This window comes from Chelonia mydas, chromosome 3, assembly GCF_015237465.2.
Source record: "Chelonia mydas isolate rCheMyd1 chromosome 3, rCheMyd1.pri.v2, whole genome shotgun sequence".
Lineage (NCBI taxonomy): Eukaryota > Metazoa > Chordata > Testudines > Cheloniidae > Chelonia > Chelonia mydas.
Window position 1 is genome coordinate 99621221 of NC_057851.1, and position 21446 is coordinate 99642666.

A 21446-nucleotide genomic window follows, 5' to 3' on the forward strand; every position below is an offset into this window, starting at 1 on the left:
TCCTGCCGCGCAGCGCGACAGGCTCCAGCTGGGTGGTAGGGGTGCGATCTCCTGCTGCTCTGAGTGGCATGGTAAGGGAGCAAGGCAGTTGGATGGGGCGGAGGTTCGGGGGGTGGCGGTCAGGGGACTGGGAACAGGTCAGCTAGATAGGCATGGGAGTCCTGGGGGGTCTGTCAGGGGGCGGGGATGTGGATAGGGATCGGGGGGGGGGGGGACAGGATCAGGGGAGTTGGATAGGAGGTGGGGTCCTGGGGGAGGCGGTTAGGGATGGGGGGGTCCCTGGAGGGGGTGGTCAGGGGACAAGGAGCAGGGGGGTTGGATGGGTCGGGAGTTCTGAGGGGGGCAGTCAGGGGGCAGGAAGTGGGAAGGGGCAGGAGCCAGGCTGTTTGGAGAGGCACAGCCTTCCCTACCTGGCCCTCCATACAGTTTCGCAACCCTGATGTAGCGGGACAAAAAGTTTGCCCACCCCTGCTCTAGAGTTTAGCACAACTAAACAGATTAGCAGCACTGCCTTGGGGATTTTAGTGTGAAATTTCATTAGTACTAGTTTGATGATGCAATCAAAGTGCAAACCATATTGTTCATGGGAATTACCCATTTAGAGAGGAAATATGTTTATTCCTATTAGAACATAACGTCATCACTTGCTTGTGTCTTTGTCACTCAAGGTGATTTGTTGACCACAACCATCATTATTTATCACCCTGTCTCTAATCGGCCTTTTTGGGGGACATGTATTCGCAGTGCTGTTGCGGCCATCCCAAGATATGAGAGAGAGAAGATGTGTGAGGTAATACCTTTTATTGGAACAGCTTGAGAAAGAAATGGTGAATTAACTTTGGAATCCTCAGGATCTCCTTGAGCCCTGCGAATCAGGCTTGTGGCTTGGATATGATACAGAATCTACTTTCTCTGCTGCCAGTTGTGCATCTTTAGCTTTAGCTGGTATTTATAAACTAATGGATTTCTATAAAAATTAACTATAAGCAGGCCATGATGTCTTGGCATATCCCAGAGACGCTTGTAAGCACAAATGTCGGTTGTTTATTTTGCCATAAAATACTTAATGGACAAATTTCAGTGTTTTATTGTAATGGTTTTGACCTCAGTGAAAAACTCGTAAGACTCCTTTGCTCCCTCCCTGCCTATCCCTGATGCTTTCATTCCACCAAATGGCAAGTTCAGTTCCCTGACTAGCCAGCAGTTGATCCACACCAGGCCAGCTTGCAGTCTCTTCGCCACACGATGAACACGCCCCACATTGCTTGACCATATCGTGGCTGCCAGGCCATACTTGACACCATTGGCTCTTTTAATCACTTCCTCTTCCGTATCAAACGGTACCACACATGTCACGGGACCAAAGATCTCTTCTTGCATGCAGCAGGATTCATCCTTGACTTCAGCAATAACTGTAGGCAGCATGAAATAGCCATTCTGATTTCCAGTTGGAAGAGCCAAATAATCCACTCCTTCTCCACAGAGAATTCTAGCTCCTTCAGCTTGAGCCTTCTTCACATAATTCTTTACCTGGGTGGGGGAGGGCAAAAAGTTAATGTGGGAGACTGAAAATGCTGTAAAGTTCACATTTTCAATACGGATAAATCAACAGGGAACCTAGGAGCATTTCCCACTGATCCATGTTGGCATTTTCCCCCTGCCATTGACAGGGTCTCATTCCCTAGGTTTTGCAGCCAAATATATGTAAAAAGAAGTCAGAGCATTTTCCCCTGTAAGTAAACTGTTCCCTTTCTCTCATTAATCTTCTAGCCAAAACATTAATTTGTTCCTTCCTCTAAATACATTTGGAAGGGGTGAAACAATAGTCATATTATTAAAGCACAGAAGACCTGGCTCCTATCCCTTATGTGTCAGACTTCATCTATGACCATGGGCAACACACCACACCTCTCTTTGCCTCAGTTTCCCCAGGTGTCACATGGGAGCGATTACATTTTCCTACCATACAAGGAAGCTCACTACATGTTGTCATGGCACTCAGACGCTACAGTGATGAGCACAACAGAAAACACGGTCAATAAACCATTACAACAATTTATGTGGTTGCTGCTATCATATGCTATCTTGAGCATACAGGTCGTGCTATTGATCTTGTTACATCTACAGCTTTGAAACTACTGGGTGCTTTCTCCCACTCTAGGAATTCCACAGATAAATCACCGGGTTTTTTCACTCCTTTCTTTTAAATGCTCCGTGTGAAAGAAGCCCTGAAAGGTGCCCAGAGAGACTCCCTGAGACTTAAGTCCTCCATGTAGCCAAAGAACAAGTACAGCAGAGGCAGCAACAGTGTAGGGTAATCCACCAATATGTGTCATCACTGACCTGGAGGGCCCAGCACTAGGGCCCAAAGGAAGAGATCAGTCTCTCTGCCTATTTGAACCTTCTCTTCTGTGCAAGATTGTCAGCATGTTACCAGCTCATGCCATTTGCATCAGTGGGTTTTATGATATGGACACCTGATCTCCAGAACACTGGCTGAGACCATATTACTCATTTCACATCAACCACCAGCAGCCACCAGAGGGTAACTACTGTCACTGTCAGCCACTCATGGCCGAAGCGGAATTCCTGGAATTTGTGGACTACAAGTCTCCATGTATATACCATTACCAATTCCCCCAAAGCCACTCAGTATCCCAGAGAAAGTGTGCTTTTGCATTCCTCAGTAGTTGCATTATAAATCGGATATACTGCAATCTAAATGCAACTTGTTTTATGAAGCAAATAGGTCACCGCTATGGGCCCAACACTTAAGTCAATGAAAATGTTGCCTAATTTGGCACTGTAAGATTCATTTAAGTACTTTCACAACAACAGCTTGATCGCTTAGTTTGAAATTATTTGTCCACAGACTTTATTTTTTCTGGGGCACTAATGTGAACCTAGCCCATACACAGCAGACACCTTAATCATCAGACACTTTTTAATGATCATTTATGGGGAAATGACAGTGTGACTGGCATGGTACTAACACAGAAGATGACATTGTCCTCACCACAGTCATGTACAAGTCATCTTTTCTGGAGCTCTAAAATGTGACTATAGGTCACACAGGATTTCCTCTGCAGTTACCTTTTCTAAATGCTCTTTACTTATCAGTGCCCCGATACTGGCTGTGGGATCTGAGGGGCTCCCAACCTTCCACTTTCTGGCTTCTTCTACAAACCTCTTCAAAAACTCATTATAAATGCTTCTCTGAACAAAGATCCTGCTGGTGCAAAGACAGATTTCACCCTATCAAACATGAGGAGAGAAACAAAGATACTGTCAATTATTGCAATATTGTTACTTCTGAGTGCCCAGAAATGTGCTAGGCCCCTCACAAAACACGTAAAGATAGTCCCTACCCCACAAAGAGCACAAACTAAATTTAAAGACACTCAAAATTGAGAGTCCTAAACAGACTGGAGGGGAGAAAGAAGACACGGGGACAATAATAAAATCACACGGTCACTCAATAAGGGATGTAGACATCTTGACTGTTGAGTTTATTATTAAGTCTTGGTTATTTATCTTCCCCATCACTTCTCACAGAAACATTACTTTCCATGTCTGAATGATCATTACCCTGACATCCTGGAAATGCTTTTTTTCTTTTCCTGACTTGCCAAGTTATCTTCGTACCCACTGAAATAATTTTCATAGGCTTGCTGATCGTTGCTGAAGATGTTGACAAAGAATGGGAGCATCTAGTAGTTGAATCAGATAACTGGAACTCCTAGGGGTTTATACCTATCTGTTGTATAGACTCATTTGATTCTGGGGAAGCCACCTGACCTCTCAGTTGTTCCCTTCTAGATAAATAACTTACCTACTTTCTAGGGGGATAAGTAACTCATTTCCTATAAGATCAAATTATTTACTATTATTGTTTCTCTGCTGCTAGGATCAAGAAAACATCAACTTCATAAGTTTCTACCTACATCCTGCTAATGATATGGAATCTTAACAAAATACCTTTGACTATTTAAGAGTCAGACAGGAGAAAGGCATGCACATGCACACATTGCTGTTTACACACTTAATATGTAACAAGGTTAAGAGAGGAGCATCTCCCTTTACCTGATTTGCAAAGCTGGATCTCACAGTGGTAGGGATGCACTGGTCCAGATTAGCATCCTCAAAGATGATTGCAGGGTTCTTGCCTCCCAGTTCCAGAGAGAGCTTTTTGCAGTGTGGGGCACTCCTCTCCCTGATGTGCTGGGCTGTGAGCGTGCTTCCAGTGAAGGAGATCAGTGGCACGTCAGGATGGGAGACAATAGCCTCCCCAGCTTTGGGGCCAGTTCCAAACACAACGTTCACCACCCCCGGAGGGATTCCTCATGGGAACAAACACACAAAACACTCATGTCCTTTACTTTGGGGTAGCTAGGTTAATTTTGCACTCCCCTCGGAAGCCAGCAAACTACTAATAGCGCTACATTAACGAGGATGCCCTTGACTTTAAGAGTGGTTGAGCAAAATAGGAGAAATAACTAGATAAAACATTGAACTATTGGGTTTTAATCTCTGTTCTTGTATTACTACAGGGGGATCTGGTAGCCCTGCCAATAGTTAAGGTTGCCTGACACCTCCCATTATAAGACCCAGTTTTCAGTGGGATATAACCAGTGGTGAGCTGGAGCCGGTTCGCACCAGTTCGCTAGAGCCGGTTGTTGAATTTAGAAGCCCTTTTAGAACCGGTTGTTCCACGAGGGATAACAGGTTCTAAAAGGGCTTCTAAATTTAACTGGCCAAAAGTGGCGCCTTAGGTGCTGACTCCATGGGTGCTCCAGCCCTGGAGCACCCAAGGGGAAAATTTGGAGCGTGCAGAGCACCCATCGGCAGCTTCCCGCCCCACCCCCAGCTCACCTCTGCTCCACCTCCGCCTCCTCCCCTGAACGCGCCCCCCCCCCCCCCCCCCCGCTTCCCGTGAATCAGCTGTTCGCGCGGGGAGCTGGGGCAGGCCGAGAGGCAGGCCGCAGCTTCCCACTCAGGCCCAGGGACGTGGAGGTGAGCTGGGGCCGAGGGGTGCGAGGAGGGCCTCCCGTGCCGCAGCAGGTAACCGGGGTGGGGGAGGGGCGCAGGGGAATCACTCCCCACCCCAGCTCACCTCCGCCACCCTCGGCCTGAGTGTGAAGCCGCCGCCTGCTTCTCAACCCTCCCCAGCTTCCCGCCGAACAGCCGATTCGCGGGAAGCCAGGGGAGGGAGCGGAGAAGTAGAGCGGGGCGGTGCGTTCAGTGGAGGAGGCGGAGTGGAGGTGAGGTGATCTGAGTCCAGGCGCGGGTTGGGGAGCTGCCAGTGGGTGTTCTGCACCCACCAAATTTTCCCCGTGGGTGCTCCAGCCCCGGAGCACCCACGGAGTCGGCACCTAAGGTGTCACTTTTGATATGATCAGTGGGGGAGCAGCTGCTCCCCCTGCTCCCCCCCCCAGCTACGCTCCCCCGCCCCTAGGAGCCAGAGGGACCTGCCGGATGCTTCCTGGGAGCTGCCCCAGGGACTCCCCACCTCACCCCCCGGCAGGTACCTCTGGCTCTTTGGGGTGGGCACCCACTACAGTGGCCCACGAGATCCTCCTGCCCGGTTCTGGGGGCAGTCAGGGGACAGAGGTGGATGGGGCAGGAGTCCTGGGGGGGGGCATCAAGGAACGTGGGGGGGTTAGATGGGGCAGGAGTCCCGGAGGGTGGGGGTGGGCAACGACCCCCACGTGGGGTGACGAGGGAACCTGTTGGTAAGATTTTGGCAGCTCATCACTGGATATAACTTACGCCAAACTTTCACCATTAGGTCTGAAATTTTCCATATTGGGTGTCTGCTTTAGGCTGATACACTTTTCTTTCTTTTTTTTCCTGTTCTTTCTTTTAAAGTTTCAGCAAACAGTTCAACGGTTCAGCCATTTCCGAGAATTAATTTAAGAAAAAACTCATTGTTTTGCCAGGTTAAAGATATTCCTGCAACCATTTTCTCTGGAAGTTCTAGTGCCTACATACTTGAGGAGAGGGACCTGACGTTTGGCAGAGAAGTCCCTTTGATGTCAGAAATGGGCCTTTTGCTGGTGCTGTGAAAAACTGCACCCATCGGGACAAGTTATAAGACACTGAAACATCACAGACTGCACATGGTCAGTGGAGGCTTGTTAACTGCGAATCTTTACTAGGAAAAAAAAAGTGTATTCTTAACTCGAGCTGGCTAACATGAACTAAAATCAGTGAAGAGAAGAGTGTTTGCAGCTTTCACACAAGTTAGCAGGTTGAACTGAAGACTATGGGGTAGACCTAGGGGTTAACTTGACCTGCTAATTTGTGTGAGGACCACTAAGTGCCTTGTCTTCACTAGAATTTTACCTTGTGTTAGTTAACTGAAAGTAGCCAGTTTTTCTTCATGAAGACACAGCCTTAGAGGTTGGCAGCTCTATTTTCTGAAGCTTCCATCTGTACTGAGCATGCTTCAACCTGGGGATGAAGGGATGAGCAGTACTTTCTCTGCAATTGCTGCTCCCAGCTACTGGGGACCAATGTGGCACCAGGCACAGGAATTGAGAACAGACAGACTTTTCCCTATGCTCTCCACATTCCCCCTGCTGGCACTCAAGTACTGTGGAGGGAGAAACAGCCTAATGGAATGCAGAGGTGAGGTGAAGGGAATACATGGCGACGAGGAGATGGTGGCAGGGGGAGGGAAGGTATGGGAGAGAGGCAGGGATAGAAATCAGTTCTCCAGGGCAGAATTCAGCTCCCTTAACCCGGTGACCATCCTTTCGCCTCCTGCAATCCTCAGCCTCATTCACTGTGCACCTTCCAACTTCTGCAACAAAGGAGGCAACAGACAGTAGGGGTCCCTGTGCCGAAGGCGTTTCCAAATTACCTGCTTTACCCAGAAGTTTGCACATCATCCAAGCAGTGACAGATGTCATCTCACTGGGCTTGGCGATGACAGTGTTTCCAGATGCAATGGCTGGGGCTATTTTCCAGGTCAGCAAGTAAAGTGGCAAATTCCAAGGACTTATTAAACCAGCTACAAAGGAAAAAAGAAAAGGACAAAATCAAGAGGCCAAATGTATTGGGACAGGAGATTTGAATTTGATGCCCAGGCTTGGCACCTCCTACCCAGATGGAAGCTAAAGCTTCAGTATGGCAGGACAATGAAGGAAATTCCGCTATAGCTTTTACACCCGTACCTTATTCTTAATGGTACAGTGAATCCTACAATAAGGGCCATTTCTAATGGCCAAAGCCTTCTGAATAACCCGTCTAAACTATGCCAAACATTTCCAGTGCAAATATATTTGACCACCTCAACTGAACAACAGATTTTTGCTGTACTTTTGTCCCAGTGTAGCAGAGAGATATTGCAGTAGGAGCTTTGTCATGCTCTACAGTCAGGTCCAGGTGTTCAGAATTCACAATTCAATGATGTGCAAATCGAAAATTTTTGTTTTGTTTTAACAAATACGCATAGATTGCCACTTCTGGCTCTTGTCAAATATTAGAGCTGAGTGCATCAGGCACAATGAATAATTTACCTGATTAATTTAGTCCAGGATAATAATGAACAGACTGCCTTCCTCAAATTGCTGTGCTATTTAAATTTATTCAATTACTATCTTCATGAATATTTTTACTTTGTGTATTTATCACAAATATTTGAAACCCAAGCTGTGATGCTTAGTTGTGATTGGTTATGTGATACTCCTTGTTGCTAGATAGGTCCATCAATGGCTATTAGCCAGGATGGGCAGGGATGGTGTCCCTAGCCTCTGTTTGCCAGATGCTGGGAATGGGCGACAGGGGATAGATCACTTGATGATTACCTGTTCTGTTCATTCTCTCTGAGGCACCTGGCATTGGCCACTGTCGGAAGACAGGATACTGGACTAGATGGATCTTTGGTCTGACCCCGTATGGACGTTCTTATGTTAGATTGAAAGAGAGTGAACAGAGTTCCAACAAAAGCATGTGTAACGAATTTAAAATTTGATGTCTGTGAGCATTTTTGGTCAGTAAGACTCAGATTTTCAATTGCTCATGAGAAGAGAACTAAACAGGTCAAATTCATTAAACAATGTATTAAATAATCAAACTGATATAAAATATTTGCACCATTATTCACATAGCTCTAAAACAATATATGTATTCAGCCTTTCTCTGACGTGACAGTGCAATCTTGTAGCTAGCTTTCCAAAAATAACAGATATAAATATGCAAGCATTAAAAAATGCTCACCATTGACATAGCTCTGCTCCCACTGAAGTCATTGTGAGCTTTGCCAATTGGTATCAACAAGAGCAGAATTAAGTCAATTCTAAGTGTTTTTGAAAATCCCACCCATCCAGACAGTATGTGTCTATATACCACATGTACGTACTTCCAGACATATGATAAATACAAATACAGAGAAGATTTTGAAGATGGGAAGTGTCCTACTGTGGGAAGAGGGAACTTTTTAGGATAAATGTTGGAATAGCGCGATAAATGTTGTAATAGGATAAATGTTGTAATTGTTCACTGATTTTGCGGCATGCGGGTGCCAGAGTTCACAGTGGAGTGTCCAAGCTTAACATGGGATCTAGAAGCAGTAAACATTAACTTTATGATAATCCTTTCTCCCTCTGCGCTTGTGAATGCTGCCTGAAGTTAAAAAAATAAGCAGCAGAGCTCAAGGCCCCCTTTTTCTTACTTTTTCCCTCTCTTGGTAGACATCCTGCCAAGCTTTTCAGCATTTGTCCTTTGAGAATACCCACCAATGCCTACTGGAGTTCTCACTGTGTAATGCATACAGTCCATGTGGTCCATCTGAGTGCATTCTGTGGTATGGTGAAGGATAGAAGATGCAAAGAACCGGAAATTGTATGCTGCCCGTGGGATGTCCACTGTTCTAGCAAATGTAATTGTTTTTCCTGAAAGAGAAAAGTAACAAGCATGCCATTGTGTCATTATCAAGCACTTTATCCCAAGGGAAAAACTAACATATTTATATAATGCCATAAGTGTGCATACTGCTGTACACACAGGAAGACAAGCATCTGCCCTGAAGAGCTTCCAAATGAAGAGCCCTGAACTAGGATTCCTACCCACTACCTAGGGAAGAACTTTGTTGGTGATGATAAATGGTGAAGTAATTAGATGCTTGGAAAGCATCGTGAATAGCGTAAGTACAAATTATAGTGTAAACAACCATTTAGAGGATAAGCTCTTTGGAGGCTGTTTTTGTCATCTGTGCGCACATTGTGCCTGGCACAATGAGGCCCTGGATTCTTGTCTGGGAGCCTCTAGGCACCACTACCACTACAGATTAGATAGATGATTTTATAGTACATCCATAGGACTGGTAATGCTTCGCTCTTCGGGAGCATCCTCTGCCTGAGGACCTCAAAGTGCTTTATGAATAGTGATTAAATTTAGCCTCAGCCCCTCTGTGCCGCAGGTACTGCCATCCATATTTTGTAGCGAAGAAAACAGAGGCATGGAGGAGTTAAGAGGCCCACATTTTCAAAACCAGCATCTAGTACTGAGTGTCCAAGATTAGAAACGTAGCACCTCTGAAAATCAAACCCAAGGACCATCTAGTTTGTCACACAAAATTTGTGGCAACTTTAAAAATTTGACTCAAACTGATCCGATCACACAGACAGCCTGCATTAGAGTCAAGAATAGGACCTGGCCATTGTGACTCAGTCCTGATATTTAACAAGAGCCTCCTTCTCTATAACCTCTTTGGGGAACAGACAAAGAGATGGATGAATTCTTCCTTTACCTTGATCTTTTGATTCTGCTTGTGCAAATGCCTCCAGGTCATGCTCGATCAGGTCTGCTAACTCGTTCATTATCTGAGATCTTTCCTGAGGGCTTTTGGAGGACCAGCCTAGAAAGGCATCTCTGGCAGCTGTGACTGCAGCTTCTACCTGAAAGAATAAAGCAGAGATGGCAAACTTCAAGAGTGCTTCATGGGGGGAAAACAAAATCAATAGAGCCATTGAGACTAAAGATCTTTTGAGTCATCTTGTCCTTGCAGAAAACTGTTCCTTCCTTACATTATAGTCTCAGGCGGTGTGTCCAGTTGCCATCCCTCAATCTTCTCAAGAGACAACCCACAATCTAACCAACATTATTAAGAGGGCATTTTTCTTGATACTCTGCCTAAAATTTAACTCTCTTCTTTCTTCTAGTTATACTTTTTTATCACTTCTTGATGGTTACAGCCTTCCGTTTTTTTGAGACAGTTACTTCTCTTTTCCTTTTGTCCCAGTCATTTAAACAAATGAAAGATATTTCGTTCTTTAAAATCTTTCCTGTAGATCAGTCCCTCTCATCTGGTTAATCATTGCAGTGGCACTTCTAGAAATTCCTTCCAGTTTCCTGGTGTCTCTCTAGGAACATGGGCGTTGCCATATCAGATTAGACCTGTAGACCATCTACTCCACCCTCCTGTCTCCAGCAGTAGCCAAGATAAGATGCTTCAGAGGAAAGTGCAAGCAATACAGCTATGGAATAACCTGCCCAAAGGAAGAGTTTCATGCTAATCCTATCATTTGGAACTTCACTTATGCCCCAAAACAAGAGAATTTATCTCCCTTCCAAAGCTCTGGGGTTTTTCATTCTTACTAGTGTGAGGTGCCCAGGACAATAAACAGCATCCTAGATGCAGTCTCATATATGGCCTATCTCAGTCCCTTCTAGGAACACTGCAGTATATTTTGCAGATGCAGGCCCCTCATTTGAGGCAGTGCCTCCCGCATTACCTTCTCTGACCTCTGCCAACCCTCAGGAGGAAGGTAAAACAGAACCATTACATCATCTAGTCTGATCTCCTGTGTATCACAAGCTATTAAATTTCACCCAGTTACCCCCATATTGAGCCCTGTTTGGCTAAAGCGTGTCTTCTAGAAAAGCATCCAGTTTTGTTCTGAAGACATCAAGAGATGTAGTTGGAAGTTTGTTCCAATAGTAAATCACCTTCACGGTCAAGACACAAATTTTTATTTCTAATTTGAATTAATCGGGCTTCAGCTTCCAGCCATTGGTCTTGTTATACCTTTCTCCGCTAGATTGACAGCCCTTTAATACCTTGTATTTTCTTCCCATGTAGGTACTTATACACTGTAAACTGGTCACCTCACCATCTTTTTTTTTGATAAGCTAAACAGACTGAGCTTCTTCAGTGTCTCACTGTAAGGTATTTTCGCCAGCCCTTAAATCCTTTTTTGTGGCTTTTTTTTTTTTTTTATACCCACTCCATTTATTCAACATCCTTTTAAAAATGTGGACACCAGAACTGGATTCCTGAATCAGTATCACCAACGCCAGTTATAGAGGTGAAATCACCTCCCTACGCCTGTGTGCTACTTCTCTACTTATACATCCAAGGATCACCCAAGCTTTGGATGGCTTGTTGGTCTAGAGGTAGGATTCTCACTTAGGACATAAGCAGTCCTGTGTTCAAATCCGGGACAAGCCCAGTTTTCAGGCTGGAAATAGGCATAAATCTTTAACAGTGACAGTGATTATCCATTGGAACAATGTACCAAGGGTTGTGGTGGATTCTCCATCAACGACAACTTTTAAATCAAGATTTGGATATTTATCTAAAAGATCTGCTCTAGAAGCTATTTTGGGGAAGTTCAGTGTGGTAAAGGAGAGCAGACGAGATGATCACAATGGTCCCTTCTAACCTTGGAATCTAGGACTCTATGAAGCCCTTTTTTTGCCACAGCATCACACTGGAAGCTCACATTCAGTTACTTGTCGTCTATGCTTCTGAGATTCTCTTCAGAGTCATTGCTTTCCAGGATAGAGCCCCACATTGCATGGGCCTTCATTCCTTACCTCTAGAGATATTACTTTCATTTGGCTGTACTGAAACATCTTGTTGGAATAGGGCCAGCTTCGCCAGCAATCCAGATAGCTCTGTACGACTGCCCCGTCCTGACTCTGCTAATCTTTGTGTCACCCACAAATTTTATCAGCAGTGATTTTATATTTACTTCCAGATCATTGTTGAAAATTTTGAATCTCATCAGGCCTATTACTGATCCCTGCAGAACTCCATTCGAAACACCCCCGGTTGAACGATTCCCCATTGATGACTACCTTTTTGATATCTGTTAGTTAGCCAGTTTGTAGTCTATTTAATGTTTGCTTATTGATATTGTATAGTGCTAATTTTTTAAGCAGAATGTCAAATGCTATTACATCAAATGCCTTACAAAAGTCTTTTACATTTACACACTTACCATTATTAACCAAACTTGTAATCTCATGAAAGAATGAAATCAGGTTTGCTTGTCAGGACCTATTTTCCATAAAACCATGTTAAATGGCATCAATTATATACCTATCCTTTAATTCTTTATCAACTGTTTCCCACATCAGCTTTTCCATTATTTTGCCTAGGATTTATATCAGGCTATAGTTACTGGGTTATCCTGCTTCCCCTTTTTGAATATTAGCACATTAGTACTCTTCCAGTCTTCACGAAGTTCTCCAGTATTCCAAGGTATAATAAAAATGAAAATCAGCAGGCCAGAGATCTATTCAGCCAATTCTTTTAGCCCTTTTGGGGGCAATTAATCCAGATCTGCTGATTTAAAAATGTTTATCGCTAACAGATGTTTTTAACATCCTCCTTTGTTACTAATGGAATAGAAAGTACTTCATCATCCTCAGGATATAAGTACATGATATCCTGCTTCTTTCCAAATACAAAAAATACTATATTTATGAATCATTAACAATTTCACCATCTCCATACAGTAATGAGTGTATACCTTTTATAGGATTTCTTTTGTCCCTAGTATATAAAAAAAATTCCTATTGTCCTTAGCTCTGCCACCCATGGAATTTTCCCTGGTGTCTTTAGCTTCCCCTTTCTATTTTTTACATTTCATAGCTTCTAATTTATATCGACTGCTATCAGTTTCTCTTTTTATCCATTTCCTATAGGGTATTTTTAAATTCTAATTACTGCCTTCACTTTGCCACTGAACTAGAATGGGCTTCATTTCTTGATTGGGGATTCATGACTTTTGGCCATCTAAAAAACCATTCTTAAAGAGCTCTCAATTTTCAATCACATTTTCCTGTCTATATTTTTCTTCCCAAACAATTTCCCTCAGCTTTAGGAAATTAGCCCTTTTTAAAGACATGTGCACGCCAGACACAGGTTGGGACTGCCCTCTCTTTGCCCATACTGAATATAATCAGGTCAGTATCACTGGTCTTAAGGTAACCACTAACTTCCAGACCTATGATTAATTTATATTTATCTGTCATGATGAGGTCAAAAATAGAATTGCCTTGGGTTAGGTGCAATACAGTTTATGTTAGGAAATTATCATCTGTGAACTCTAATGGTGTTTTTATACTGCTTGCATAGCTGCTGACTGGATCCAGCACTCATCACTCCAGTTGAAGTCCCCTGTAACATACCTTTCCTTTTCACACATTATGGTGAGGTGATGAGTTTACCATTTAAAGAGATGAGACAAAGGCTGGGAGAAATAGGGGCACAGAGAAGTGAAGTGTCCTGCACAAGGTCACACAGCAGGTCACTGGCTAAGCCAGGAACAGAACACGGGGCTCCGGACTCCCTATTCATTTGACCACATTGACCCACCCCCGACTCCTTTTTTAAAATACCCTGCTCGTCCACCCTTCCACCACTAGGTGCCATCCTGCTGCTGTGGCTGCTTCTCCCTTTCCTCTTTCCACTGCCACTTCCACACCATGCTGTATGCCTCAGTGCAGTAGCTCAGCAGAGGAAGAAGCTGCCTGATCCAGAACTAATTGCCCCATGTAGTATCCAGAGATTCCCCTCTTCCTGAACATTTTGGTGATTTTTATAGGCATGGGGTGTGAGCACTACAGAGGGATTCTCCCAGCCCAAGAGGGGAAGACAGCCTGAGGGAAAGAAAAAAAAACGTGGGGGCAAGGAGGAGAGATGGGGGAGAAGGAAATGGAAGGGAATTAATCTAAGGAGAAAACGAAAAGGAAGAGGAGGAAAAGGAAGAGGAGATACGGAGGTAGAAATACAGTGAGAGGGAAGGTGCAAAGAGTTATAGAGAAAATAGACTGAAGTTGACTGAGGAAAAGAATCAGAGAGAGAAGGGGAAAGAAAACCAAATGAGCCAAGACAGACAATGTGTGTAATCAAAATGTAATTATAAACCCATGTTTATTGTCATACATACTTTCCCCTGCCCTCCTCCATATAAGAAAGGAGAAATAACAGACTAAAAACCGGAGAGAAAGCACAATTTAAAAAAAGCTGGATGTTAAAATGTTAGCCAAAGTACACACGGTAAAGTAAATTTGTTTCTCTCCATCAGGAATTGTAGGAGGACAAGACCCCTTAGGATAAAGGGGTTTTGCCAGACCTCGTTGTCCATGGGAACCAGTGTTCCTGTATGTGAATGAGGGGGACTAACCTACTTAGTAGGGTTAAGTTTGATGTTGGCTGTTTGAATGTTTATATGAGCCCAATCCTGCAAACCCTTATGCATGTGAATAGCCCTACTCACGTGGCCACTGACCCAGTACTGAATTCTAATACAGCAGGTGCTTATTTTCATTTTAAATGTCTTAATACCTCTCCTAAAATGCAGGCAACTGCACCTGGAATTTTAGATTACTGTGCTAATAAGCAATGGTCACATAACCACCACCCAATACTGGAAACCTACTGACGGCTATACTTACCTACATGCCTCCAGCTTCCATCCAGGACACACCACACGATCCATTGTCTACAGCCAAGCTCTACGGTACAACCGCATTTGCTCCAATCCCTCAGGCAGAGACAAACACCTAAAAGATCTCCATCAAGCATTCTTAAAACTACAATACCCACCTGCTGAAGTGAAAAAACAGATTGACAGAGCCAGAAGAGTATCCAGAAGTCACCTACTACAGGACAGGCCCAAAAAAGAAAACAACAGACCACCACTAGCCACCACCTTCAGCCCCCAACTAAAACCTCTCCAATGCATCATCAAGGATCTACAACCTATCCTGAAGGACAACCCATCACTCTCACAGATCTTGGGAGACAGACCAGTCCTCGCTTACAGACAGCCCCCCAACCTGAAGCAAATACTCTACAGCAACCACACACCACACAACAAAAACACTAACCCAGGAACCTATCCTTGCAACAAAGCGCGATGCCAACTCTGTCCACATATTTATTCAAGTGACACCATCATAGAACCTAATCACATTAGCCACACTATCAGGGGTTCGTTCACCTGCACATCTACCAATGTGATATATGTCATCATGTGCCAGCAATGCCCCTCTGCCATGTACATTGACCAAACCGGACAGTCTCTATGCAAAAGAATAAATGGACACAAATCTGACATCAGGAATCATAACATTCAAAAACCGGTAGGAGAACACTTCAACCTCTCTGGTCACTCAGTAACAGACTTAAGGGTGGCAATTTTGCAACAGAAAAGCTTCAAAAACAGACTCCAATGAGAAACTGCTGAGCTTGAATTAATATGCAAACGAGACACCATTAACCTGGATTTGAATAGAGACTGGGAGTGGCTGGGTCATTAAACATACTGAATCTATTTCCCCATGTTAAGTATCCTCACACCTTCTTGTGAACTGTCTAAATGGGTCATCTTGATTATCACTACAAAAGTTTTTTTCTCCTGCTGATTATAGCTCATCTTAATTAATTAGCCTCTAACAGTTGGTATGGCTACTTCTACCTTTTCATGTTCTCTCTGTTTGTGTGTGTGTGTGTGTGTGTGTATATATATATATATATTTATATTTATATTTATCTTCTTACTATATGTTCCATTCTATGCATCCGATGAAGTGGGATGTAGCCCACAAAAGCTTATGCTCTAATACATTTGTTAGTCTCTAAGGTGCCACAAGTACTCCTGTTCTTTTTTTGGTATTTCAATATTTTCCACTGGAGGACTCTAGATCCTCCCCTAACTCCCAGCTTTGTAGAGCCTCCCCACTTGTGTTCAGCAGCCCACAGGCCTAAGCAGAAAACTTCACTAAGTTGATTGGTGCCTAAGTGTAGTTCCTAAGGCGCATGCTGCAGTTGACTCCGAAAACTGAATGAGAAGCTAGTGTTCCTTCAAATATGCATTACCTTACACTTAGATATCTAGAATTTAGCCTGCTATGATGCCCCATAACCTATTTTTGTTCAGTCCTTCTGGCATGCTCACAAATCTCCCTATTACTGTTATAATTATTTGTGCATCTACTTATGTGAATAAACAGAATGGGGACCCACGTAGCGTTTATGCATGAAAGAAACAATTCTTCAAGCACAAAGAGGTTTTGTACTGACATGATTTTACATTAAGCATATTCTAGCAAAGGCAGCCTGGTTACACTTTAACTATTAGTTATCAGCACCTTGCAAATATTTACCCAACCAAAATTATGGTGCTAAAGGTTTCTGCTGAAAAAGGAAAATGAGATCAACACGATTGATACACATGTGAAAGAGGTATTCATGTACAGTAACAGGTCTTTTAATAAGACCACTTATTCTGAAAATGAAACAATATTGAGCACTTATTAGTCAACATTTTGAAAGCCTTTGGAGTGTAATATAACTCCTTTCCGTTCATCTGTCCCCTCGCTGAACCCAGCACACTACATTGTACACACCTCTAACTTCGTTGCTTATAAGCAGTACTTCGCCATAAACTAAATGGCAGTTTCCAGAATATGTGTCTTGTTGCAAATGATGTGGCAAAAAACATGCAGCAAAGATTAATTGCAGGGCCGAAAAGGAATATTGCTTTTCTGCTCTCATTGATTAGAGCAGGCTACTGCAGTGTACAGAAATCACATTCATGCAGCTGCACTAAAACGATTTGTTACCCTTTCACCTGCAGTATCATTGTTCTAAATGCTCAAACTCCACCTGCAGAGATCAAACCTCAGGAAGGCTGAGAGATTTTGATCCTGTTTCATGGAAAGAGCCCTGGTGTGCAAAGTCCTTTGAACGAGTAATAGAAATTAAAGATATTAAGGAAGAAGATACTCATTTGGATACAGTGTCTCCAGGGCTGTTCATGGAGTGGAGATGAACAGCTCCTTTTTTCCTGACTCTGGTGTTATCATCTGCAAACTGCTGATGTGACCATTGCCTTCAACTTGCATTCTGCAAGACGGAGGACTCCATCCTCTGCTGGTGTAATTGACGAACCTCCAGTGAAGTAATTGAAAACTGCACTGATTGACACTAGATGAGGACCAGATCCATAGCTTTTAATAGTGAACAGTGTGTCAAAAAGGATTTGTTCCTGGAGCAATGTTACCTGGCCTTGTAGTAAAGTTAAGAACTTATTCATTTAAAGATAAACAATCAATCACTAGAACATTCCTCTTCCTGATTTCTCCACCTTCCACCCCACAAACAGCTGCACTGATGTTATTTATGCTCCCATTTTTATTTTGCCTTTTGTTAGTGAAACTGCTGTACTCACCTCTTCTTTTCCGCTGTCTGGTACTCTGCAATACACGTCTCCCGTGGATGGATCATAGGAGTCTACGTAGGAGGAACAAGGGACAAATTTACCATTTATGAAGTTCTCCAACACTAAGAGAGTCTTTGGGCCAGCCATTGTCAACAGCTGGCTTCATCTGTGATTTCTTTCGGCTGTCAGTTTATACTGCTGGTCTCATATCTAGTTACACTACAAGCCTGAGCTCCACCCCTTCTTTCTCGCTCTCCCTCTCCAGTGTGAGTGAGAGAAACCCGACAAATAACCCCTTGTGTGCCAGCAGAAACAAATGAGCAGGAAAAGGGTTGCTTTTCCTACCGTTCACCAAGAATATTCTGTGTTGTTTAAGAAGGGTGGCAGGATCAGCAAAAATCTTGATGGCAGGACAAAAAAAGATGTAGAGCCCCAAACTAGAACAGAGAAGGACAAACAGCGGGGGGGGGGGGAGGGGGGGAAGCAAATTGCTCCCCTCCAGTACATTTTCTAGCTTCTTTTTCAGTCTAAACGTCCCTTGCGTAACAATTCCACAGTATAAAACACCTTCCCATCAGGAAGTTTCTTCTGTTGTTTACTTAAGCAGTTTTGTTTTACTTGCCTGAGAAATAGAAGCAGACATAAATATTAATGTCTGCCGAGACTTTTCTCAAACTGTGCAGATTGTTTCAATAAGTAAATCCCCTGTCATCAAAGTATATACATCATCATATTGCTGTATTCAAAATGTATTCCTCAGCAACCCCAACTTCAAACTCAATGAACAGTGCTACAACAACAGGGTCAGATAAGTACCCAGACAGCATGCAGACTGGAGTCAAAAGCCCGTACAATGGCCTTTTCGTGTGTTTTGAAACCGGAAGGGCTGCAGGCAAAACCAGCCATACAGCAGTTCTGCTGGACCCACTGGGCATTGAATCTCAAGCCTTACAGGATAGCATAATGGGGAGGTGCCACAGGAACTTCATTGTTGGGACCATGCACATTGCACAAGTGGTACAATGCAATGAAACCCCCACACCTCAGCCCCTGGTTGGAAAGATGGACTGCAGCTCCCCACAAGTTGCATATACACAAACAGCACAATAGTTAGTCAGGCTTTGCGTGGCTACCATCTCACTTGTATAATGCAAATACATATGATTTATTTTCAGATTAGCTTGCTTGTTCATTTGTATTGTAATAGTAAAAGGTGTGTTCATGGGGATTTAGGGTGGAGGGGGAGGGGAGAAGATGAAGTGGAATTAGTTGGTAAAGTTCATGCAGTACTCAGGACTTCTGGGTTCTCCACTTAGCACTGATCCGGGGTAAAATGGGGACTGGGGCACAAGGAAAAAGAGCACATTAAATGTAATAAAAGTACTTTTAGGAGGAACAATTTTTTTCACCTTTGTAATGCACCAATCACACAAAATACCATGCATTTTATGAAATTCCTAATAGGGGATACCCATGCAGCCATCCAACAAGGACTTTACATTTTGCAAAGAGACTTTTGTAAACAATGTGAGAGGTATTGCTCATCCCTAGAATTTTTCTGTAACTACATCCCTAAGACAGAGTATTGTTAGATACTTCTATAAGGAGATTAATCTGGAGAGCCTAAAGCTACCAGCTAAAGAGATCTGGGAAATCCTCCTGAATTCTATTTTTCGTTTAAGAACTGGGAAACAGACAACACACAAGCAACACTTGCACATTGCCCTCAGAGAGCCATGACTCACATTTTAGGTACTACGTTAGGCTTTGCAAGTCCATCTTCAATAGTAGACAGGGAAAAGATGGGGGTAAAATCTTGGCCCTATTAAAGTTAGGCTAGAAATTCACCCAGAGATTCCAGATATTTGACTCAAGTTCTACTGGAAACATTTTACCATCATCTTCTAACGCAGAGGTTTTCAAACTGGGGAAGGGGGCACAGAGGAACATTTGTGGGAGAGCAGCAACCCACTGCCCCACATGGTGGGGCTCAGAAAAGGAGCACCACCTCCACCTCCTGACTCACCTCAGCGAGCCACCCAAGCCAGTGAGTGTCAACGGCCGCCGTGTCCACACCGATTTCTGCTCCCAGCAGCCTCTTCACCCAGCACTGGCTCCGCCCCCAGAGACCATCATACCTGCCTTCCCCCACCCTGAAAACCCAAAGAGGGAGGGGCAGGTATTGTATCTATTTTTGTCTGGGTTGGGGGAATGCAACCAAAAATTGTAACTCAAAGGGAGCGGCGGGGAGGTCCTCAGCTCAAAAAGTTTGAAAACCACTGTTCTAACCCAAAACATACAGAACTCTAGGACATGCTGTGCCTGAGAAATAATAATAATAATGTGGTGGAACCTGTACTTTTAAAATTAAAAAAATCACTGATCTCGAAGTTGTAGCATGTCTTTCCTTCATCTTTTCCACCATTTATTTATTTCTGTCCCTTGTACTAACCAAGTGTAACACTTAGGTCAATTTGCATTTTTAAGAAGAAAAGAGGCTCTGATGTATATGGTTCCTCATGCACAAGAGTCAGGAACTAGACTAAAATTTTCAGTTTGGGGATACTTTTCTTCCACTCCCAGCACTTCAGCTCTCCTGGGATTTCAGATCTAGAAACTGTGTTACTTTGGTTTTAAGTAAGTCTACTGAGGTGGCTCAATGCAAGTGCCTGGGAGTATGAAAGCTCTGGAATCTTGTCAGCCTCAGGACTGCTGCCATAATGGTTTAAGTGCAACTTTAAGGACATGCATTGTTAAAAATCTACTGGAAGCCGTAACTAATGGTACTGGTATAATGGTATAATTCATAAGACGAGTGTTCAGTTTTGAGGGTAACAGGCCCAGAAATTCACATAACCTGAGATCAACATGGCCTCTGGTTAGAACCCAGCTTTGGTTTACCTGGGGCCGAAACCTGCCCACTTCACACTGAGGATGCAGGCAAAATAATTTAAGTGCTGATAGCACTACTGTGCCCTTCTCACAGTTGCCCCTGAAGGACAGACAACTTCTCCCACAACTGATGCAACTGACTGTGAAACAATCTTAGTGTTTCTCACCACAAAGAACCATGGGATAAGCTCCCAAGACACACGGGCTGAGTGCAAGAACAGTGATTCATACCTGGCCTAAGCTCACAGAGGTGTCAATTACCCATGTTAAACGTGCAGTGAAGACACATCTTTAGGCCTCAATTCTGCAAATACTTAGCACATGCTTAAGTTGACACACATAAGTACTCCCACTGAAGTCAATGGGATAATTCACATGTGTAAAGTTAAGCACTTGTGTAAGTATTTGCAGAACTGGGATCTATGCATTTGATTGTAGTCAAAGTAACTTTCACCAGTATGAGAAGAGTAAGGATAGATGAGCATAGGTAGATGACTATGGGAATGTTTTTGGGCAACCACTTGAATAGAATTATGAGCCCAGTTTTCAGTGTTCTTCACATCTCAGGGTATGTCTTCATCACAGAGTTAATCCAGGTCATCGCATTCATGTCTGGGCACCCAGATCAGAATAGCATGGATGGGAACAGTCGCACTGCAAAGTGCTACCCAAGTTACTGTGTCCTGCACTTGCTAGGACTTCTGGGGTCATATCCAGCAAGCTGAGTCACTGAGTCCCAGTGAATAGCGGGAGAACTTGCCTGTCCTTCAGGGCACACAGGGGGAATTGTGGGAAGGCACTGAAGGACTACCAGCACTTGAGTGGTTTAGCATGCATCCTCACTGCAAAATAAGCAGGTTACCAGCCCAAGTGAAAACAGCATTCAGGCTATAGCCTGTACCGTGGGAAAGGAATCTCGTGTTGAAAGCATCACTAAAATTAGATCAGTGGGTTTTTCTGATGATGGGAGGGGTGTTGGTGCAATGCGCAAATAAGAGCCTGGGCTAACTCTGCAGTGAAGACATACTCTCACATGCTAAGTATGCAGTTTCTAGTTTTATTTTATAATGTCTACATAGAAATGTTTTG

The 21446-nt window shown here is 43.7% G+C and overlaps 1 protein-coding gene across 2 annotated transcripts; it reads right to left on the minus strand.

Moving 5' to 3' along the window:
• Window positions 1–786: 786 nt before the first annotated feature.
• Window positions 787–21384, minus strand: ALDH8A1 (aldehyde dehydrogenase 8 family member A1). 2 transcript variants are annotated; one of them, XM_007058050.3, is made up of 7 exons: window positions 17475–21384; window positions 9755–9902; window positions 8742–8897; window positions 6866–7015; window positions 4084–4340; window positions 3094–3255; window positions 787–1530 (listed from the first exon to the last, which is right to left on the minus strand). In XM_007058050.3, exons 1-7 carry the CDS (start codon window positions 17610–17612, stop codon window positions 1078–1080), a joined length of 1464 nt encoding a protein of 487 aa, XP_007058112.2. In that variant the 5' UTR covers window positions 17613–21384; the 3' UTR covers window positions 787–1077. The 2 variants fall into 2 exon arrangements, with proteins under 2 accessions (XP_007058112.2, XP_043398889.1); XM_043542954.1 differs by lacking the exon at window positions 17475–21384 and adding an exon at window positions 14695–14754.
• Between the last annotated feature and the right edge of the window lie 62 nt (window positions 21385–21446).